Below are 17199 nucleotides of genomic sequence, written 5' to 3'. Positions count from 1 at the left end.
ATGTGTCAGCTCCCCTCACCCTAGCACAAAACTCATCCCTCATAACCGTGTAAATTACAATTAAGTCCATACAGTTCCAGAAAATATTGAATCGGTCCCTATAGCTTCGAATATCATAATTAATCCCTTGACTAGCTTTAGTTATGAAGAATCTCTACTCATTATTAGATTTAGTTTTTATCCGTTAATGTACAATTCACCTTTAAATGTATAATAAATAAAGAAAAAACTAAATAAAGGACTAAGTTAGAAACATACATTAAGAATATATAGATTAAATTTAGATCTTTATAAAGTGAAGGGACTAAAACAAACAAATACTCACGAACAGTGAGTATGTTATAATTTAGGTGTCCAAATCCAAAGACGCATCCTAATTACGCAATTCTGAGAGTATTATAAAACCAAGACAATCCTCCCCGACTCCAAACACACAAAACAAACTCAACCCCACACCACACCACACCACACCACACCTCTCCTCTTTGCTCTGGGGTTTCGCCTCTCTCTCTCTCTCTCTTAGAAAATTAAAAAAACAAGAAGAAGAAGAACAATCTCTCGCCTTTTTCTCTTAACTCCACTCTCTCCTCATGTGCATGCTTCCTTCTCAGGTCACTCCCTCTCTCTTGATCTATTTTTTCTATTCAGTTCTCTCTTTTTATTTACAATCAATCTAAGGGATTTCTTTCAGATTCTTCTCCGATTCCTTTTCTCCCCCAATTCCTGGCTTTATTTTGTGGTTTTGATTTTGATTTTTTATAATTTTCTTAATATTGCAGTTGTAGTAGCAGTAGTTGAAAGGGTAGATTGTAATAAAGTGGAAGCCTAATGGCAACGATACGATCGAGTTTGCCATCGAGATTACGGCAGCTTTTGTCCGGTGATAGCATCATCGGTCCATCTATTAAATTAGACTCTGAAACTGTAAGCTTTTTATTTACTTATTTTTGTTTGTTTTCAAGTTTAATTTTTTTTTACTGGTTTTTCTTTCGGTTTTGAAATCTTAAGAACCTATTAGGGTTTTTGTTGGTTTTTTGGTTCTGTTTGATGATTATAGTGGGATTTTAATAAAGGGTGTTGCTCTATGGCTGTTTAATCAGTTTAACTACAGTGACTGCATATTGACTTTGTGATTAAAGTCATAATTGCTGTTAGTGGTAGTTTTTTTTTTCTTGGTTTATTAGTAGGAGAGGAGGTTGCATATAATAAAATATATCTTTGGCATAGTATCTGGCTGGTCATTTAAATTTAATTATTATTTGAATTTGAATATAGCTTAATGAGTTTGAATAGCTTTATGGGTTTAACAGGCTGATGCGGGGTTGGTTGAAGTTTTTCTAGAGTAAGAGTGATAGTTTCTAGCAGGGGACATGAGATTGAGCATGTTACTATAGCACCTTTGCTTGAAACCCAAGGATTAAACTTTGGATCTGTGTGTCTTATTGTACCCGAGTGGATTTGAATAAAAAGTTCTAGTGGGGTCTAGAGTTTGGTCGAATTCCAGAAACAGAAAGATAACAAATGCTCTGCTTTTGCCCGAGTTTCTTCACAAGAATTTTTCTCTGAGGAAGTTTGTTCCCATCAACTCATGACAAGTACATTGAGTCTCTGCAGTCGAGCATCCCTGGTAATGGTGTTGTATAGAATGTGCAAGTAGCTATCTGATAAAGGATATTCTAGTTCTGCTAAGGTTTGGACATTGAATGTGATACCTTATAGTGTATCTAGAAGTAACTGTCACCTAGAAGGGTGCTTAGTTTCAATTTTATTTCTGTACCTCTAAGCAGTGGTATCTTCTTCCAGAGTGCATATTAAAAGTACAGATAGCATGCCATTTTGAATAATGAATAGTAGGTGGTTTGGCACTATAGAAAAATTCCCAATACATGTTAAAGTGACTGTCCTTAATTTCTGAAAGAAATTGTGCATTTTAAGTTCTACATTGCCCAGATTGTTATCTGTATATTCTCTGCAGACCAGTTGGTTGTATGTATTAACTGCTCTGACATGTGCACAATAATGTTAGTTAAGGATCTGCAATGCTAAATAATCCAATTTTTTCTTTTCTTATCTGGATAAAAAAGAATATATTATTAGAAAGAATTGAATATGATCAAAATAACAAGCACAGAGTATCCTATGAAGAAAATAACATCACAATCAAGACGATATGGCTTACAAATACCACTGAATATCAGCTGTTGAATCAATCGACTGTGTCTGCTTAGGTTGCAGTTACTGGACCATTTTTCTGTATTGAGAACCTGTATACTCCAGCTCGGATTTGGTTTTATACCAAATCTTAAACCCTTTCCTTATCTCCAATGCCTTTAGATAATTTAAAATGATTGATTCTGGATATTCTTTTGAATTTTTTTGAACCTATTAACTTTCATTTTCATTAACTTTTGCCCACATCTGAATGCTATTGCACTGTTACATTAGTTATTGGTAGATTTAATTATTTCTTGTTTCATTATTTTGTTGCCTATTTTTCACAATGTTGCTTAAAATGCTATTGATGCTAAATAGCAGTGTATTCCTTGCGTCCTCATGATGTCATGAAGCATTATTATGGTATCTGAATCATATTTACTTGTAAATTTTGGATAGGTGGCTAACAGTTTTTTTTTTTCTGAAAACCTGTTGTAGATATTACTTCGTTCCTTTTTGGTGAAGTTAAATTTTATTTAGATATTTTATGTTCATTGTCAATTTTTCTTTGTTTCTTGAAGTGTGTAACTTCATATAGCAGTTTATTCCTTTTGTCATTGTAAAGTAACAAAATAATATTGTCTATTTAAATCCTGCTTATATGTAAATGTTGATATGTTGCTAACCAAAATTTATGCAGATCAATGTGAATCCCTTCACTCATTTTGTTGAATTTTCAAAGTTCATAAATTCTTATTTTTTTAATCTCTAGTTTTAATCTCAATGAAATCTTATATTGCATTTTATTATTCATTTTTCAACTAAAGGTTATATACTTCTTTGAGATACCATTTTCTGTCACAAGAATTTCTTTTCTTGGCTCCATTGTGGTAATTATTTATCATGAAACAAATCACACCAGCCAATTCTAGGTCAAGCCACAAGAACAGACTCTTTAGTCTTTACCTGTTTTTGTCAATAGGAGAATAAGTTGTTTTGGAACTATCTGGATATTCTCGTTTAGTGAGAACTATTTGTTTTTTTATGCTACTATCAGAATTATAATTAATCCAGTATTTATTTTGTTTTGACGACTGGTGTCTTACTGCTAGTGTCGCATTCCTAACTATCTTGTTTGAAAATGAAAAACCACTCTTCTTTGCTTTTTTTTTTTTTTTACCTCAGTTTATTCGTAGGAATGATCTTGTTTAGTGCTATTACTCAGTTTTGAGTTTTCTGAGATAAGTTGCTTGCCATGCATCAGACACGAGGAGGGAGATTTTCCCCTCTAGAATCTTGGAGGATAATATATGTGGTGTTGCGTAGTTTGCATCGATTTGTTTTTCAAAAAGTCTGACCATGGTTTTTGTTTGCAGCCTCCTAAAATTAAAGCATTTGTTGACAAGGTGATCCAGAGTCCATTGCAAGATATAGCCATACCCCTTTCTGGCTTTCGGTGGGAGTACAGTAAGGTAAAGGCATTGTTTTGCTGCTGTACAAAGATTACTTGTTCTCCCCTTTTCTATTATTTATCTTATTTGTTGCTTTAACTTTAGGGGAATTTTCATCATTGGAGGCCTCTGTTTCTGCATTTCGATACATACTTCAAGACATACTTGTCTAGTAGGAATGGCCTTTCATTATCAGATAATATTTCAGAAGATGATAGTCCATTTCCAAAACATGCGGTTCTTCAAATTTTACGAGTGATGCAAATAATTTTAGAGAATTGCCATGACAAGAGTTCATTTGATGGCTTAGAGGTATGTATCTGATTTGAGTCTTGCATTCTGCTCATAGGTGTTTGATGTTCACTTTTTTTAAGCCACCTGAAAATGGATGGATGTTGAAAGTTTGTTTGTAGGCCTTTTTACTCTGTCAAAAGCTTCTGTAATGTTTGTTCTCTAATAAGTTTATATTGGTGACTTCCATCAGCATTTCAAGCTCCTTTTAGCATCCACAGATCCAGAGGTTCTTATAGCTACATTGGAGACTCTTTCAGCACTTGTTAAAATCAATCCATCTAAGCTGCATGGAAGTGGGAAGTTGATTGGATGTGGCTCAGTAAACAGCTATCTCCTGTCTCTAGCACAGGGCTGGGGAAGTAAAGAGGAAGGCTTGGGCTTATATTCATGTGTTATGGCAAATGAAAGAACACAGGAAGAAGGGCTTTGTTTGTTCCCATCTGATGAAGAAAATGAACTGGACAAGTCTCAACACCGAATTGGCTCAACCCTTTATTTTGAATTGCATGGTCTGACTGCCCAAAATACTATGGAAAACAGTAGTAATACAACTTCTAGTTTGAGAGTTATACACACAGCAGATCTGCATTTACAAAAAGAAGATGACCTACAGTTGATGAAAAAGTACATTGAGCAGTATAATGTACCTCCTGACCTTCGATTCTCATTACTGACCAGAATCAGATATGCTCGGGCTTTTCGTTCTCCTAGAGTGTGCAGGCTGTACAGCAGGATCTGCCTCCTCGCATTCATTGTGCTTGTTCAGTCTGGTGATGCGAATGATGAACTGACTTCCTTTTTTGCTAATGAACCTGAGTATACAAATGAGTTGATTAGGATCGTGCGATCAGAAGAAACTGTTCCTGGAACCATCAGAACTCTTGCAATGCTGGCCTTAGGTGCTCAGTTAGCTGCTTATACAGCATCACATGAGCGGGCACGGATTTTAAGTGGATCTAGCATCAGTTTTGCTGCAGGGAACCGCATGATTCTCCTGAATGTGCTTCAGAAAGCTGTTTTGTCGCTGAAGAACTCCAATGATCCATCCTCTCTTGCCTTTGTTGAAGCACTTCTTCAGTTCTATTTGCTCCATATTGTGTCATCCTCAGCTTCAGGGAGCAATGTTAGGGGGTCTGGAATGGTTCCCACTTTTTTACCACTTTTGGAGGACTCAGATCCCAGTCATATGCACCTTGTCTATTTGGCCGTGAAAGCCTTACAGAAGCTCATGGATTACAGCAGTTCAGCTGTGTCACTGCTTCGAGAATTGGGGGGAGTAGAACTTTTGGCACAGAGGTTACAGATAGAAGTACATAGAATTATTGGCTTGGCCGGGGAGATTGATAATTCAGTGACCATTGGTGAATGTTCAAGATTCAGTGATGATCATATCTACTCGCAGAAGAGGCTCATCAAGGTGCTTTTGAAGGCACTTGGGTCTGCCACATATGCACCTGCTGGCAATGCCAGATCCCTGAATTCCCATGATAGCTCCTTACCTTCTACTTTGTCACTGATATACAAGAATGCAGATAAATTTGGAGGTGACATTTATTACTCAGCTGTGACTGTTATGAGTGAGATAATTCACAAAGACCCAACTTGTTTTCCTGTTTTGCATGAAATGGGTCTTCCAGATGCTTTTTTATCCTCAGTATTAGCTGGAGTTCTTCCTGCCTCAAAGGCTCTTACATGTGTTCCTAATGGTCTTGGTGCCATCTGTCTTAATGCAAAAGGTTTAGAGGCAGTGAAAGAAACTTCTGCTTTACGGTTCCTTGTTGATATCTTCACCAGCAAAAAATATGTTTTAGCGATGAATGAAGCCATTGTTCCTTTGGCAAATGCAGTGGAAGAGCTTTTGCGTCATGTATCTTCATTGAGAAGCACTGGTGTTGATTTAATTATTGAGATTATTGATAAAATTGCTTCCTTTGCGGACAGTAACTGCTCATCATCAGGGAAAGTTGTTGGCAGCACTGCAATGGAAATGGATGCCGAGAACAAGGAAAGTGAAGCGCATTGCTGTTTGGTTGGTGGTGTTGATTCAGGTGCAGAAGGAATCAGTAATGATCAGTTCATCCAGCTAGGTATTTTTCATATGATGGTTCTGCTTCACAGAACAATGGAAAATGCGGAAACATGTCGGTTATTTGTGGAGAAGTCAGGGATAGAATTTTTGCTGAGGCTTCTATTACAGCATAACATTGTCCAATCATCAGAAGGAATGTCTATAGCTTTGCATAGCACTATGGTTTTCAAGGGTTTTACCCAGCACCACTCTGCACCTCTGGCACATGCATTCTGTGGCTCCCTTAGGGATCATTTAAAGAAAGCTTTGACTGGATTTGGCATGGATTCTGGGTCCTTTTTGCTTGATCCCAGGACAATGCCAGATGATGGAATCTTTTCGTCACTTTTCCTTGTCGAGTTCCTTCTATTTCTTGCTGACTCAAAAGAGAACCGCTGGGTAACTGCACTGCTAACAGAATTTGGAAACGGTAGCAAAGATGTTCTGGAGGATATTGGACGAGTGCAGCGAGAAGTTCTTTGGCAGATTGCTTTGCTTGAAGATGCTAAGCCTGAGGTGGAGGATGATGGCACTAGTTCTGCTGCTGAGTCACAAGAGTCTGAACTGGGCACAAATGAAACTGAAGAGCAACGAATTAACTCCTTCAGGCAGTTTCTTGATCCATTATTGAGAAGGACATCTGGGTGGAGTTTTGAATCCCAGTTTTTTGATCTTATAAATCTGTACCGTGATCTTGGTCGTGCTACAACTGGATTTCAACGAAGGCTAGGTACTGATAGTTCTATGAACCGGTTTGGATCTACTCAACAGCCACGTCATACTGAATCTTCAGACACTGCTGGTGCTATCAGTAGGAAGGAATATGACAAACAGAGATCTTATTATAGTTCTTGCTGTGACATGGTGAGGTCGCTTTCTTTTCACATAACTCATCTGTTTCAAGAATTGGGAAAGGCAATGCTGCTTCCTTCTCGTAGGCGGGAAGATACTGTGAATGTTTCCCCATCTTCAAAGGTAGTGGCTTCTACTTTGGCTTCCATTTCATTGGATCACATGAGTTTTGGTGGTCATGTAAGTTCTGGATCTGAGGCATCTGTATCAACCAAGTGTCGCTACTTTGGCAAGGTTGTTGATTTCATTGATGGCATATTATTGGACAGACCAGATTCCAGTAATCCAATACTGTTAAATTGTTTATATGGACATGGAGTTGTTCAATCTGTTTTGACAACATTTGAAGCTACGAGTCAATTGCTCTTCACTGTTAACAGGACCCCTGCATCCCCTATGGAGACTGATGATGGGAATCTAAAACATGACAATAAAGAGGATGCTGATCATTCATGGATTTATGGTCCCTTAGCTAGCTATGGTAAACTTATGGACCACCTGGTGACATCATCATTGATTTTGTCTCCGTTTACGAAGAACTTGCTTGTGCATCCTCTGGTAAATGGAGTTATTCCTTTTCCACGGGATGCTGAAACTTTTGTTAAAGTGCTCCAGTCTATGGTGCTCAAGGCAGTGCTACCTGTTTGGACTCACCCACAGTTTGCTGATTGTGGTAACGATTTCATCAGTGCAGTTATTTCCATCATCAGGCATGTTTATTCAGGGGTTGAAGTGAAAAATGCAAACAGCAGCACGAGTGCCCGTATCACTGGTCCTCCCCTGAATGAAACAACTATTTCAACCATTGTTGAGATGGGTTTTTCCAGGTCTAGGGCAGAAGAAGCTCTGAGGCAAGTTGGATCAAATAGTGTGGAACTGGCAATGGACTGGTTATTCTCCCATCCCGAGGAAGCTCCAGAAGATGATGAACTTGCTCGTGCACTTGCCATGTCTTTGGGGAACTCAGAATCAGATGCAAAGGAAGATGCTGCAACTGCCAATAGCCAACAGCTTGAAGAAGAGATGGTCCAACTTCCTCCAGTCGAGGAGTTGTTGTCAACATGCACAAAGCTTCTGCAAGTGAAGGAGCCTCTAGCTTTTCCAGTTCGGGACCTCCTTCTGTTGATATGCTCACAGAATGATGGTCAATACAGGTCTAATGTCATCTCCTTTATTCTTGATCAAGTGAAGCAAAGCAGTCTGGTCTCTGATAGCAGAAATAATACCATGATATCTGCTCTTTTTCATGTTCTGGCCTTGATACTTCATGAAGATGCAGTTGCACGTGAAATTGCGTTAAAGGATGGTCTGATTAAAATTGCATCTGATTCACTTTCACAGTGGGATTCTGGTTCAATTGACAAAGAGAAAAAACAGGTTCCAAAGTGGGTAACGACAGCTTTTCTTGCGATGGATCGGCTACTGCAGGTGGATCAGAAATTGACAGCTGAAATTGTGGAGCAGTTGAAGAGGGATGATGTCAGCAACCAACAAATCTCAATCAGTATTGATGAGGATAAGCAAAACAGATTGCAATCTCCACTGGGGTCACCTACAAAGCACATAGATGTTGATGAGCAGAAGAGACTTATTAAGATTTCTTGCAGTTGTATCAGGAACCAGCTTCCATCTGAAACAATGCATGCTGTGCTGCAGCTATGTTCCACACTCACGAGAACTCATTCTGTAGCTGTTTGTTTTCTTGAAGCTGATGGTGTGAGTTTGCTTCTTTCTTTGCCAACAAGTAGCCTCTTTTCTGGATTTGATAATATTGCTGCTACTATTATCCGTCATGTCCTTGAAGATCCTCAAACCCTCCAGCAAGCAATGGAAGCTGAGATAAGGCATAAACTTGTTACTGCTGCTAACCGACAGTCAAATGGAAGGGTCACTCCACGCAATTTTCTTCTGAATTTAAGTTCTGTCATCTCTCGGGATCCAACAATTTTTATGCAGGCTGCACAATCTGTTTGTCAAGTTGAGATGGGAGGTGACAGGCCTTACATTGTGTTGCTGAAAGATCGTGAGAAAGATAAATCCAAAGAGAAAGAAAAGGAGAAGGAGAAAGCTTTGGAAAGGGAGAAACCACATACTGGTGATGCAAAGGTTACTTTGGGCAGTATGAATACATCATCACCTGGGTATGTGCAGGGGAAACTTCATGATATGAATTCAAAGAGTTCCAAAGCTCACCGAAAATCTCCCCAGAGCTTTGTACATGTTATTGAGCTTCTTTTGGATTCGATCAGCAGTTTTGTACCTCCCTTGAAAGATGATGTTGTGACTGATGTGCCATTATCCGTGGATATGGATATTGATGCTGCTGCAACGAAAGGTAAAGGAAAAGCAGTAGCCACTGTTTCTGAAGAGAATGGGACCAGTTGCCAAGAAGCATATGCATTGCTTGCAAAGGTTGTTTTTATCCTAAAGCTTTTGACTGAGATTGTGCTAATGTATCCTTCATCTGTTCATGTGCTTCTTAGAAGGGATTCTGAAGTTAGTAGTTGCCGGGGCCCTAATCTTCAGAAGGGTTCCGCTGGTTTGTGTACTGGGGGTATATTTCACCATATTCTTCACAAGTTCATTCCGAGTTCTCGAAATATGAAGAAGGAAAGGAAAATAGATGGTGACTGGAAGAATAAACTAGCTACTCGGGCAAACCAGTTTTTGGTAGCATCCAGTGTTCGTTCTGCTGAAGCAAGGAGGAGGGTCTTTGCTGAGATCAGTGACATTTTCTGCGAGTTTGTTGATTCTTGTGATGGCTTTAGGCCACCAACCAATGATATGCAGACATATATTGATCTGCTAAATGATTTACTTGCTGCCCGTACACCTACTGGCTCATACATCTCCCCAGAAGCTTCTGCCACTTTTATAGATGTTGGTTTGGTTAGGTCTTTGACTCAAACTCTTGAAGTGTTGGATCTGGATCATACTGACTCACCTAAAGTTGTAACCGGGCTTATCAAAGCTCTGGAGTTGGTAACCAAAGAACATGTCAATTCTGCTGATTCTAATACTGGGAAAGGTGAGAGTTCAACAAAACCTCCTACAGAGTCTCAATCTGTCAGAACAGAGAATATTGTTGAGATATCCCAGTCAACTGAAATGGGCTCACAATCCAACCATGATGCTATGTCAGCTGACCATGCCGAATCATTTAATGCCATCCAAAACCTTGGTCGATCTGAGGCTGTTACAGATGACATGGATCATGATCAGGATCTTGATGGAGGTTTTGCTCCTGCTGCTGAGGATGACTTTATGCAAGAAACTTCTGAGGATATGAGGAGTCTTGAAAATGGCATGGATACTGTTGGGATAAGATTTGATATCCAGCCTCGTGGGCAAGAAACTCCGGATGAAGATGAGGACGAGGACGAGGAGATGTCTGGAGATGAGGGGGATGAAGTAGATGATGACGATGATGAAGATGACGAGGAGCATAATGGTTTGGAAGAAGATGAAGTCCATCACTTGCCACATCCCGACACAGATCAAGATGATCATGATATTGATGATGATGAGTTTGATGAGGAAGTGCTGGAGGAAGACGATGAAGATGAGGAGGAAGATGATGGAGTTATTCTCCGGCTGGAGGAGGGCATCAATGGGATAAATGTTTTTGACCACATCGAGGTTTTTGGTAGAGACCATGCCTTTGCCAATGATACTCTCCATGTTATGCCAGTTGAAGTTTTTGGTTCTAGACGTCAAGGGCGTACTACATCAATTTACAATCTTCTTGGTAGAGGTGGCGACAGTGCTGCCCCCTCACGACATCCCCTTTTAGTTGGACCTTCATCATCAAATTTGGGCCTTCCCAGACAAGCAGGTATGTTTCAGTAGTTGGATTTTCATCTGCTGTAATATTAGTTCTTGTTTTCATTTATTTCTTGCAAGTAATTGCCTGTAAGTTTGTGAAGTCATTGTGAGTTGATCTTAATTTCCACATCCTTAAAGTTTTGAAATTTATCTTTCACATGATTTTTGCATTTTCCAGAAAATGCCCGCGATATGGTTTTTACAGATAGGAACTTGGAGAGCACCTCATTACAGCTGGATACTATTTTCCGCTCGTTGCGTAATGGGCGTCATGGAAATCGTTTGAACCTGTGGATGGATGACAATCAGCAAAGTGGTGGATCTAATGTATCTGTTCCCACAGGCCTTGAGGAGTTGCTTGTCTCTCATTTGAGACAGCCAAACACTGAAAAACTCTCTGATCCAAACCCATTGACAGGGGAGCCTAAACGCAATGGTGAGAACGTTCAGTTACAGGAACCAGAAGCAGACACGCAACCTGATATCCAAGTTGAAAACAATGCAAACCAAGAGGGCAGCAATGCTCCAACTACCACTTCCATAACAATTGATGGACCTGGCAATGTTGAGATCAGACTGGCAGCAAGTGAATCTCACACACAATCTGTTGAAATGCAGTTAGAACAGAATGATGCTGCTGCCCGTGATGTTGAGGCAGTAAGCCAAGAAAGCAGTGAAAGTGGGGCAACTTTAGGGGAAAGCCTTCGGAGTCTTGACGTTGAAATTGGAAGTGCTGATGGTCATGATGATGGTGGAGAAAGGCAAGGTTCGGCAGATAGAATGCCTTTGGATCCACAGTCAACTCGGATAAGGAGAACGAGCATGTCCTTTGGAAATTCTACTCTTGCAACTGGGAGAGATGCATCTCTTCACAGTGTGACTGAGGTATCTGAAAATTCTAGCAGGGAAGCAGATCAAGATGGTCCAGCTGTGGAACAGCAGATTGGTGGTGATACTGGATCTGGTTCAATTGATCCTGCATTCTTGGATGCCCTTCCTGAGGAATTGCGTGCTGAAGTCCTCTCTGCTCAACAGGGTCAAGTGTCACAGCCTTCAAATGCAGAACCACAAAACATGGGAGATATTGATCCAGAGTTCCTTGCAGCCCTTCCCCCAGACATCCGGGCAGAGGTTTTAGCACAACAACAAGCACAAAGACTTCATCAATCTCATGAACTGGAAGGTCAACCTGTTGAGATGGACACTGTCTCAATCATTGCAACATTCCCTTCAGATTTGCGTGAAGAGGTACATTTCTTCTTGTGCTCTGGTCATAAAATTTGTTTGGTATGTGATATAAACATATAACTATATTTCCATCCTCAGGTTCTTCTAACATCATCTGATGCTATACTTGCCAATCTCACACCTGCCCTTGTTGCGGAGGCTAACATGTTGCGAGAAAGATTTGCTCATAGTTATAGCAATCGCAATCTCTTTGGTATGTACCCTAGAAGTCGTAGAGGTGAGTCTTCTCGACGGGGTGAAGGTATTGGATACAGCCTGGAGAGAGCTGGGATTGCCTCCCGTAGATCTATGACTGCTAAGCTTGTTGAAGCTGATGGAGCTCCTTTAGTTGAGACAGAATCTCTTCAAGCAATGATTCGGGTGCTTCGCATAGTTCAGGTACCCAGCAAGAATATATTTGCCTTTGTGCAGTACTCTTTTTTTTTTTTTTTCTTGATAGTGTGGACCATCTAGATTCTGATAATTGTACCAATTGTGTGACCTTGTAGCCGCTGTATAAAGGTCCACTACAAAGGCTTCTCCTGAATTTATGTGCTCATGGTGAAACCAGAGCTACTCTGGTAAAAATCCTGATGGATATGCTGATGGTTGATAAAAGAAGGCCTGCCAATTATTCAAATGTTGCTGAGCCATTGTATCGACTCTATGCTTGCCAGAGCAATGTGATGTATTCGCGTCCACAGTCTTTTGATGGTAAGATCTGTAATTTAATTTCTGTATCTTAACATTTTTAAAAAAATTAGTTGCTATTTATTATTATTAGAAAGATGCCATGTTAAAAAAAAAAATGGTTCATGATTTTGTACTTTATGTTCTTGCACTCTGGAAGGTGGTCGGCTCCCTATCATTTGGTTGCCATTACCATTCATTGTGCTTGTCATTGTAACTGACACCATGAACACCCCCCCCCCTCTGGTTTGCTGTGAAAATCATCTCAAGACAATTATAATTCATCTGTTACATGCTTGAAGCTTTAGAGCTCTAATTCTTGATGGTGTATTCAAGGAGTTTCTGTGCTCTTTCTGATTTTTATCTTGTATTACTGGTGCATAGAGTAGTTAGTATACACATATGATTTGTTGTTTATTTATAGGAGTTCCACCCTTGCTGTCTCGGCGTATCCTTGAGATGCTGACTTACTTGGCTCGAAACCATCCCTATGTGGCAAAAATTTTACTTCAGTTTAGACTGCCTCTCCCTGCAATAAGGGAGACAGAGAATACTGAGCAGGCACGTGGCAAAGCTGTGATGATTGTAAGGGAAGATGATAAAAAGCAGCACGAGGAAGGATACATATCTATTGCCTTACTCTTGAGCCTCTTGAACCAACCTCTTTATTTGAGGAGCATAGCACATCTTGAACAGGTGATGCTTCACATAGTATTATGCTGGTTTTTAGATTGCTCATTGGACTGCAAAGTGGATATTGATTGACATGAATTCATTTTGCAGCTGCTTAACTTGTTGGAGGTTATCATTGACAATGCTGAAAACAAAACAAGTTTATCAGATAAATCCGAGGCTGCCACTGAACAACCATCTGGCCCCCAAAATTCCAGTTCAGATGCTGACATGAATACTGAAGTTGGTGCTACCACTTTAGGTGTTGCTGGTTCATCTGCTGCCAAACCCACTTCTGGTGCAAATAGTGAATCAGATGCTCAAATCATACTGCTTAACCTGCCACAAGCAGAACTTCGACTTCTATGCTCATTGCTAGCACGGGAAGGGTATGATGTAACTTTAATATGCTTTTCCATGCCTCATGTGGTTCTTGTGCTCATTGATGTCAACAAATAATTGTTTATTATCTTTCTGGCAAATTTCTAGCATCATCTGCTGGTGTCATGCATGGACTAGATATCATGGACTAAAAGTCTTATTTTTATTTCCTCAGTATGGCTCAGCTGACAATTTGTTGGCTCAACAAATTTAATGGCTGTTTTTCTATTGTCTGCAATTAGTATCATCGTTATTTTAGAGGTTTAGGATTTATTTTCACATATGCTTAGTGCCTTTGTCTTGACATGCTATGTTTCTCAGTTTGTCAGATAATGCTTATACTCTTGTGGCGGAGGTAATGAAGAAGCTGGTTGCCATTGCTCCAACCCACTGTCATCTATTTATCACAGAGCTAGCCAATGCTGTTCAAACTTTGACAAAATCTGCCATGGTTGAGTTACAAATGTTCGGTGAAGCAGTGAAAGCACTTCTCAGTACAACATCCTCTGATGGAGCTGCAATTTTGAGGGTTTTGCAGGCATTAAGCTCCCTTGTTACTTCACTAGTTGAGAAAGAGAAGGATCAGCATCTTCCTCCAGAAAAAAAGCATACTGCTGCTCTCTCTCTGGTATGTGACATCAATGCAGCTTTAGAGCCTTTGTGGTTGGAGCTGAGCACCTGCATAAGCAAAATAGAGATCTATTCAGATTCTGCTCCTGATTTGCTACCGAGAACTTCTACATCTAAGACATCTGGTGTGATGCCTCCACTTCCAGCAGGATCACAGAACATCTTACCATACATAGAGTCCTTCTTTGTGATGTGTGAGAAGTTGCATCCTGCACAGCCAGGTTCCAGCCATGACTATAGTATTACAGTTTCTGAGGTTGAAGATGCGAGCTCATCTGCTGCCCAGCAGAAAACCTCAGTCCCTGGTTTGAAAGTTGATGAGAAACATGCTGCTTTTGTCAAGTTCTCAGATAAACACAGGAAGCTGCTTAATGCTTTCATCCGTCAAAATCCTGGGTTGCTTGAGAAGTCTTTCTCACTCATGCTGAGGGTTCCGCGTTTTGTTGATTTTGACAACAAGCGAGCCCACTTCAGATCAAAAATAAAACACCAGCATGATCATCATCACAGTCCTTTAAGAATTTCTGTGAGAAGAGCTTACATTCTTGAAGATTCATACAATCAACTTCGCTTGCGATCAACCATAGATTTGAAAGGGAGGCTGACTGTTCACTTTCAAGGAGAGGAAGGAATTGATGCAGGTGGACTGACGAGGGAATGGTACCAGCTGTTATCCAGAGTTATTTTTGACAAGGGAGCACTGCTGTTTACAACAGTTGGCAATGAATCAACGTTTCAGCCTAACCCAAACTCTGTTTACCAAACAGAACATCTATCATACTTCAAATTTGTTGGAAGAGTTGTGAGTACCATTTCTAGATGTTCTTGTTTGATTGCAATGCTGATTGTGTATTTTCTAAAAGACTCTCATCTATGTCTGGCAGGTTGGGAAAGCACTTTTTGATGGTCAACTTTTGGATGTCCATTTCACTCGATCCTTTTACAAGCATATTTTAGGAGTTAAAGTTACATATCATGACATTGAAGCTATTGATCCTGATTACTTTAAAAACCTGAAGTGGATGCTTGAGGTATGCTCAATGGCCATTAACCACCCCCCTAACCAATTATGTGTACACGCACTCTTTGAAACTTATTAGCCTACTCCTTCATGCTTGCAGAATGATATAAGTGATGTTCTGGATCTCACTTTCAGCATTGATGCTGATGAGGAGAAGCATATACTGTATGAAAAAAATGAGGTAATGACTTTGCACTGACTTTGTAACCAAGACGTCATGGATGATGAATTTTTAATGATCAAGTGTGATGAACACAACATAGGTGACGGACTATGAACTCATTCCTGGTGGGCGTAACATTAAAGTCACAGAGGAGAATAAGCACCAGTATGTTGATTTAGTTGCTGAGCATCGTTTGACAACCGCTATTCGTCCTCAAATAAATGCCTTCTTGGAAGGATTCACTGAATTAATTTCCAGGGAGTTAATTTCAATTTTTAATGACAAGGAGTTGGAATTATTGATAAGTGGACTTCCAGATATTGATTGTGAGTTTTCCCCAATCTGTTGTCCTTGCTTGCATTTATGTTGATATTTTTTCATTCCCTACCTTCTATCCAAAAATTCTTGTGATATATGAAACAAGGTTCTAAAAGATTGTTCCTTGTTGATGTCTTCCAGTGGATGACATGAGGACCAATACTGAGTACTCTGGATACAGCCCGGCATCTCCTGTCATACAGTGGTTCTGGGAGGTTGTTCAAGGGTTCAGCAAGGAGGATAAGGCTCGGCTTCTGCAGTTTGTGACGGGCACATCCAAGGTATTTTACTTTACACTTGTATGTTATTTTTACAGATTCATGCCATAGGGTTCTCAACTAGTTTCTGACAACGGATTTTCTTGATCATTGACATCTCGATGAGATTGTAGTATGCTTGCTAAAAAGTCTTGCTTGGAAACAAATTCATAATCTCGGGGGATTGTTGTTGCATTCTTTTGATGCTTTAGATCATTTTCCTGGATAAAAATGAGGGAACTCTTAAGAGGTCTAAGAATGGTTCTTTCTACTTCTTCCAGGTGCCTTTGGAAGGCTTTAGTGCTCTCCAAGGAATCTCAGGTTCACAAAAGTTCCAGATACACAAGGCTTATGGGAGCCCTGATCACTTGCCTTCAGCTCATACTTGGTATTCTTGTATTACAGTGGCTCTTGTTTTTGTTAAGATTATATGCAGTAATATGATGTCTCTGGCTGCATTCCTTCACTTCGCTCCCCCAGTTTAAATTTTTGTTGATGGGGAAAATATACATGAGATTCTAACCTAACCAATTGGTTCTTGTAGTTTCAATCAATTGGACTTACCGGAGTATCCTTCAAAACAACATTTGGAAGAGAGGTTGCTACTTGCCATTCATGAAGCCAGTGAAGGGTTTGGATTCGGTTAAGCTATGGGGGCATTGCAGAAGTTATTTGTAGATAATGTGTGTCACAGGCCATGATTAGAAAAGAATTCGGTGGCATTGAGATGTTGAGTTGAAACATGTTAATATACTGTACAGCCGTCCTATAATTGGCTATGGGAAATCCTTTGGCAGTTTTTCAATTTGCCAACCTGTGTTATTTGCTTGTGGCTTTCCTTCTTACCTGAAATTTGTTTTGGGGCTTGTTCAGTGATTATGGCCATTGCAGGTTTTCTCAACGAGTTGAACGCGATAATCGCAGCCAATTCCTGAGTGTTGGGGGAGGACACCAGCTTCCATTTTATGTCGCAATCCATGCTCTCCAGGCACCGAGGCTGCAAAGTAATCGCGTTGAACTTAATTTATAAAAAATTCAATTTACTTTTACAGGATTTTATGGTGGGCGGGCCGGTGGGGTAATGACGTTCGATTCACATCATAATAAATTTTCGGATATAAACATGGGTAGGGTTTAATAATTGAACATGTTTGGTTTCTGGAAAGGGAGGTGAAAATCTCCTTGTAAGCAAGTTC

At 39.9% G+C, this 17199-nt stretch overlaps 1 protein-coding gene across 1 annotated transcript; it reads left to right on the top strand.

Annotated features, from left to right (window-relative positions):
• The first annotated feature begins 424 nt into the window (after positions 1 to 424).
• LOC118031285 (E3 ubiquitin-protein ligase UPL2) lies at positions 425 to 16811 on the top strand. Its single transcript, XM_035035643.2, has 17 exons — positions 425 to 611; positions 780 to 924; positions 3531 to 3626; positions 3711 to 3917; positions 4090 to 10654; positions 10823 to 11892; positions 11971 to 12270; positions 12381 to 12585; positions 12986 to 13257; positions 13345 to 13622; positions 13936 to 15046; positions 15129 to 15275; positions 15366 to 15446; positions 15529 to 15754; positions 15888 to 16027; positions 16285 to 16391; positions 16548 to 16811. Exons 2-17 carry the CDS (start codon positions 829 to 831, stop codon positions 16648 to 16650), a joined length of 11004 nt encoding a protein of 3667 aa, XP_034891534.1. The 5' UTR covers positions 425 to 611; positions 780 to 828; the 3' UTR covers positions 16651 to 16811.
• The last annotated feature ends 388 nt before the right edge of the window (positions 16812 to 17199 follow it).

This window comes from Populus alba, chromosome 11, assembly GCF_005239225.2.
Source record: "Populus alba chromosome 11, ASM523922v2, whole genome shotgun sequence".
NCBI classification, from domain to species: domain Eukaryota; kingdom Viridiplantae; phylum Streptophyta; class Magnoliopsida; order Malpighiales; family Salicaceae; genus Populus; species Populus alba.
The sequence above is the reverse complement of the archived record's forward strand: the minus strand, read 5'-3'. Positions and strand labels throughout refer to the sequence as shown.

Excerpts from the sequence above, each read along its gene's own strand:
- LOC118031285 (XM_035035643.2), top strand. The coding sequence starts at position 829 with ATGGCAACGATACGATCGAGTTTGCCATCGAGATTACGGCAGCTTTTG. Across the intron at positions 13,258-13,344 it reads GCATAGCACATCTTGAACAG|CTGCTTAACTTGTTGGAGGT; the intron begins GTGATGCTTCAC and ends TTCATTTTGCAG. Across the intron at positions 16,028-16,284 it reads TTGTGACGGGCACATCCAAG|GTGCCTTTGGAAGGCTTTAG; the intron begins GTATTTTACTTT and ends TACTTCTTCCAG.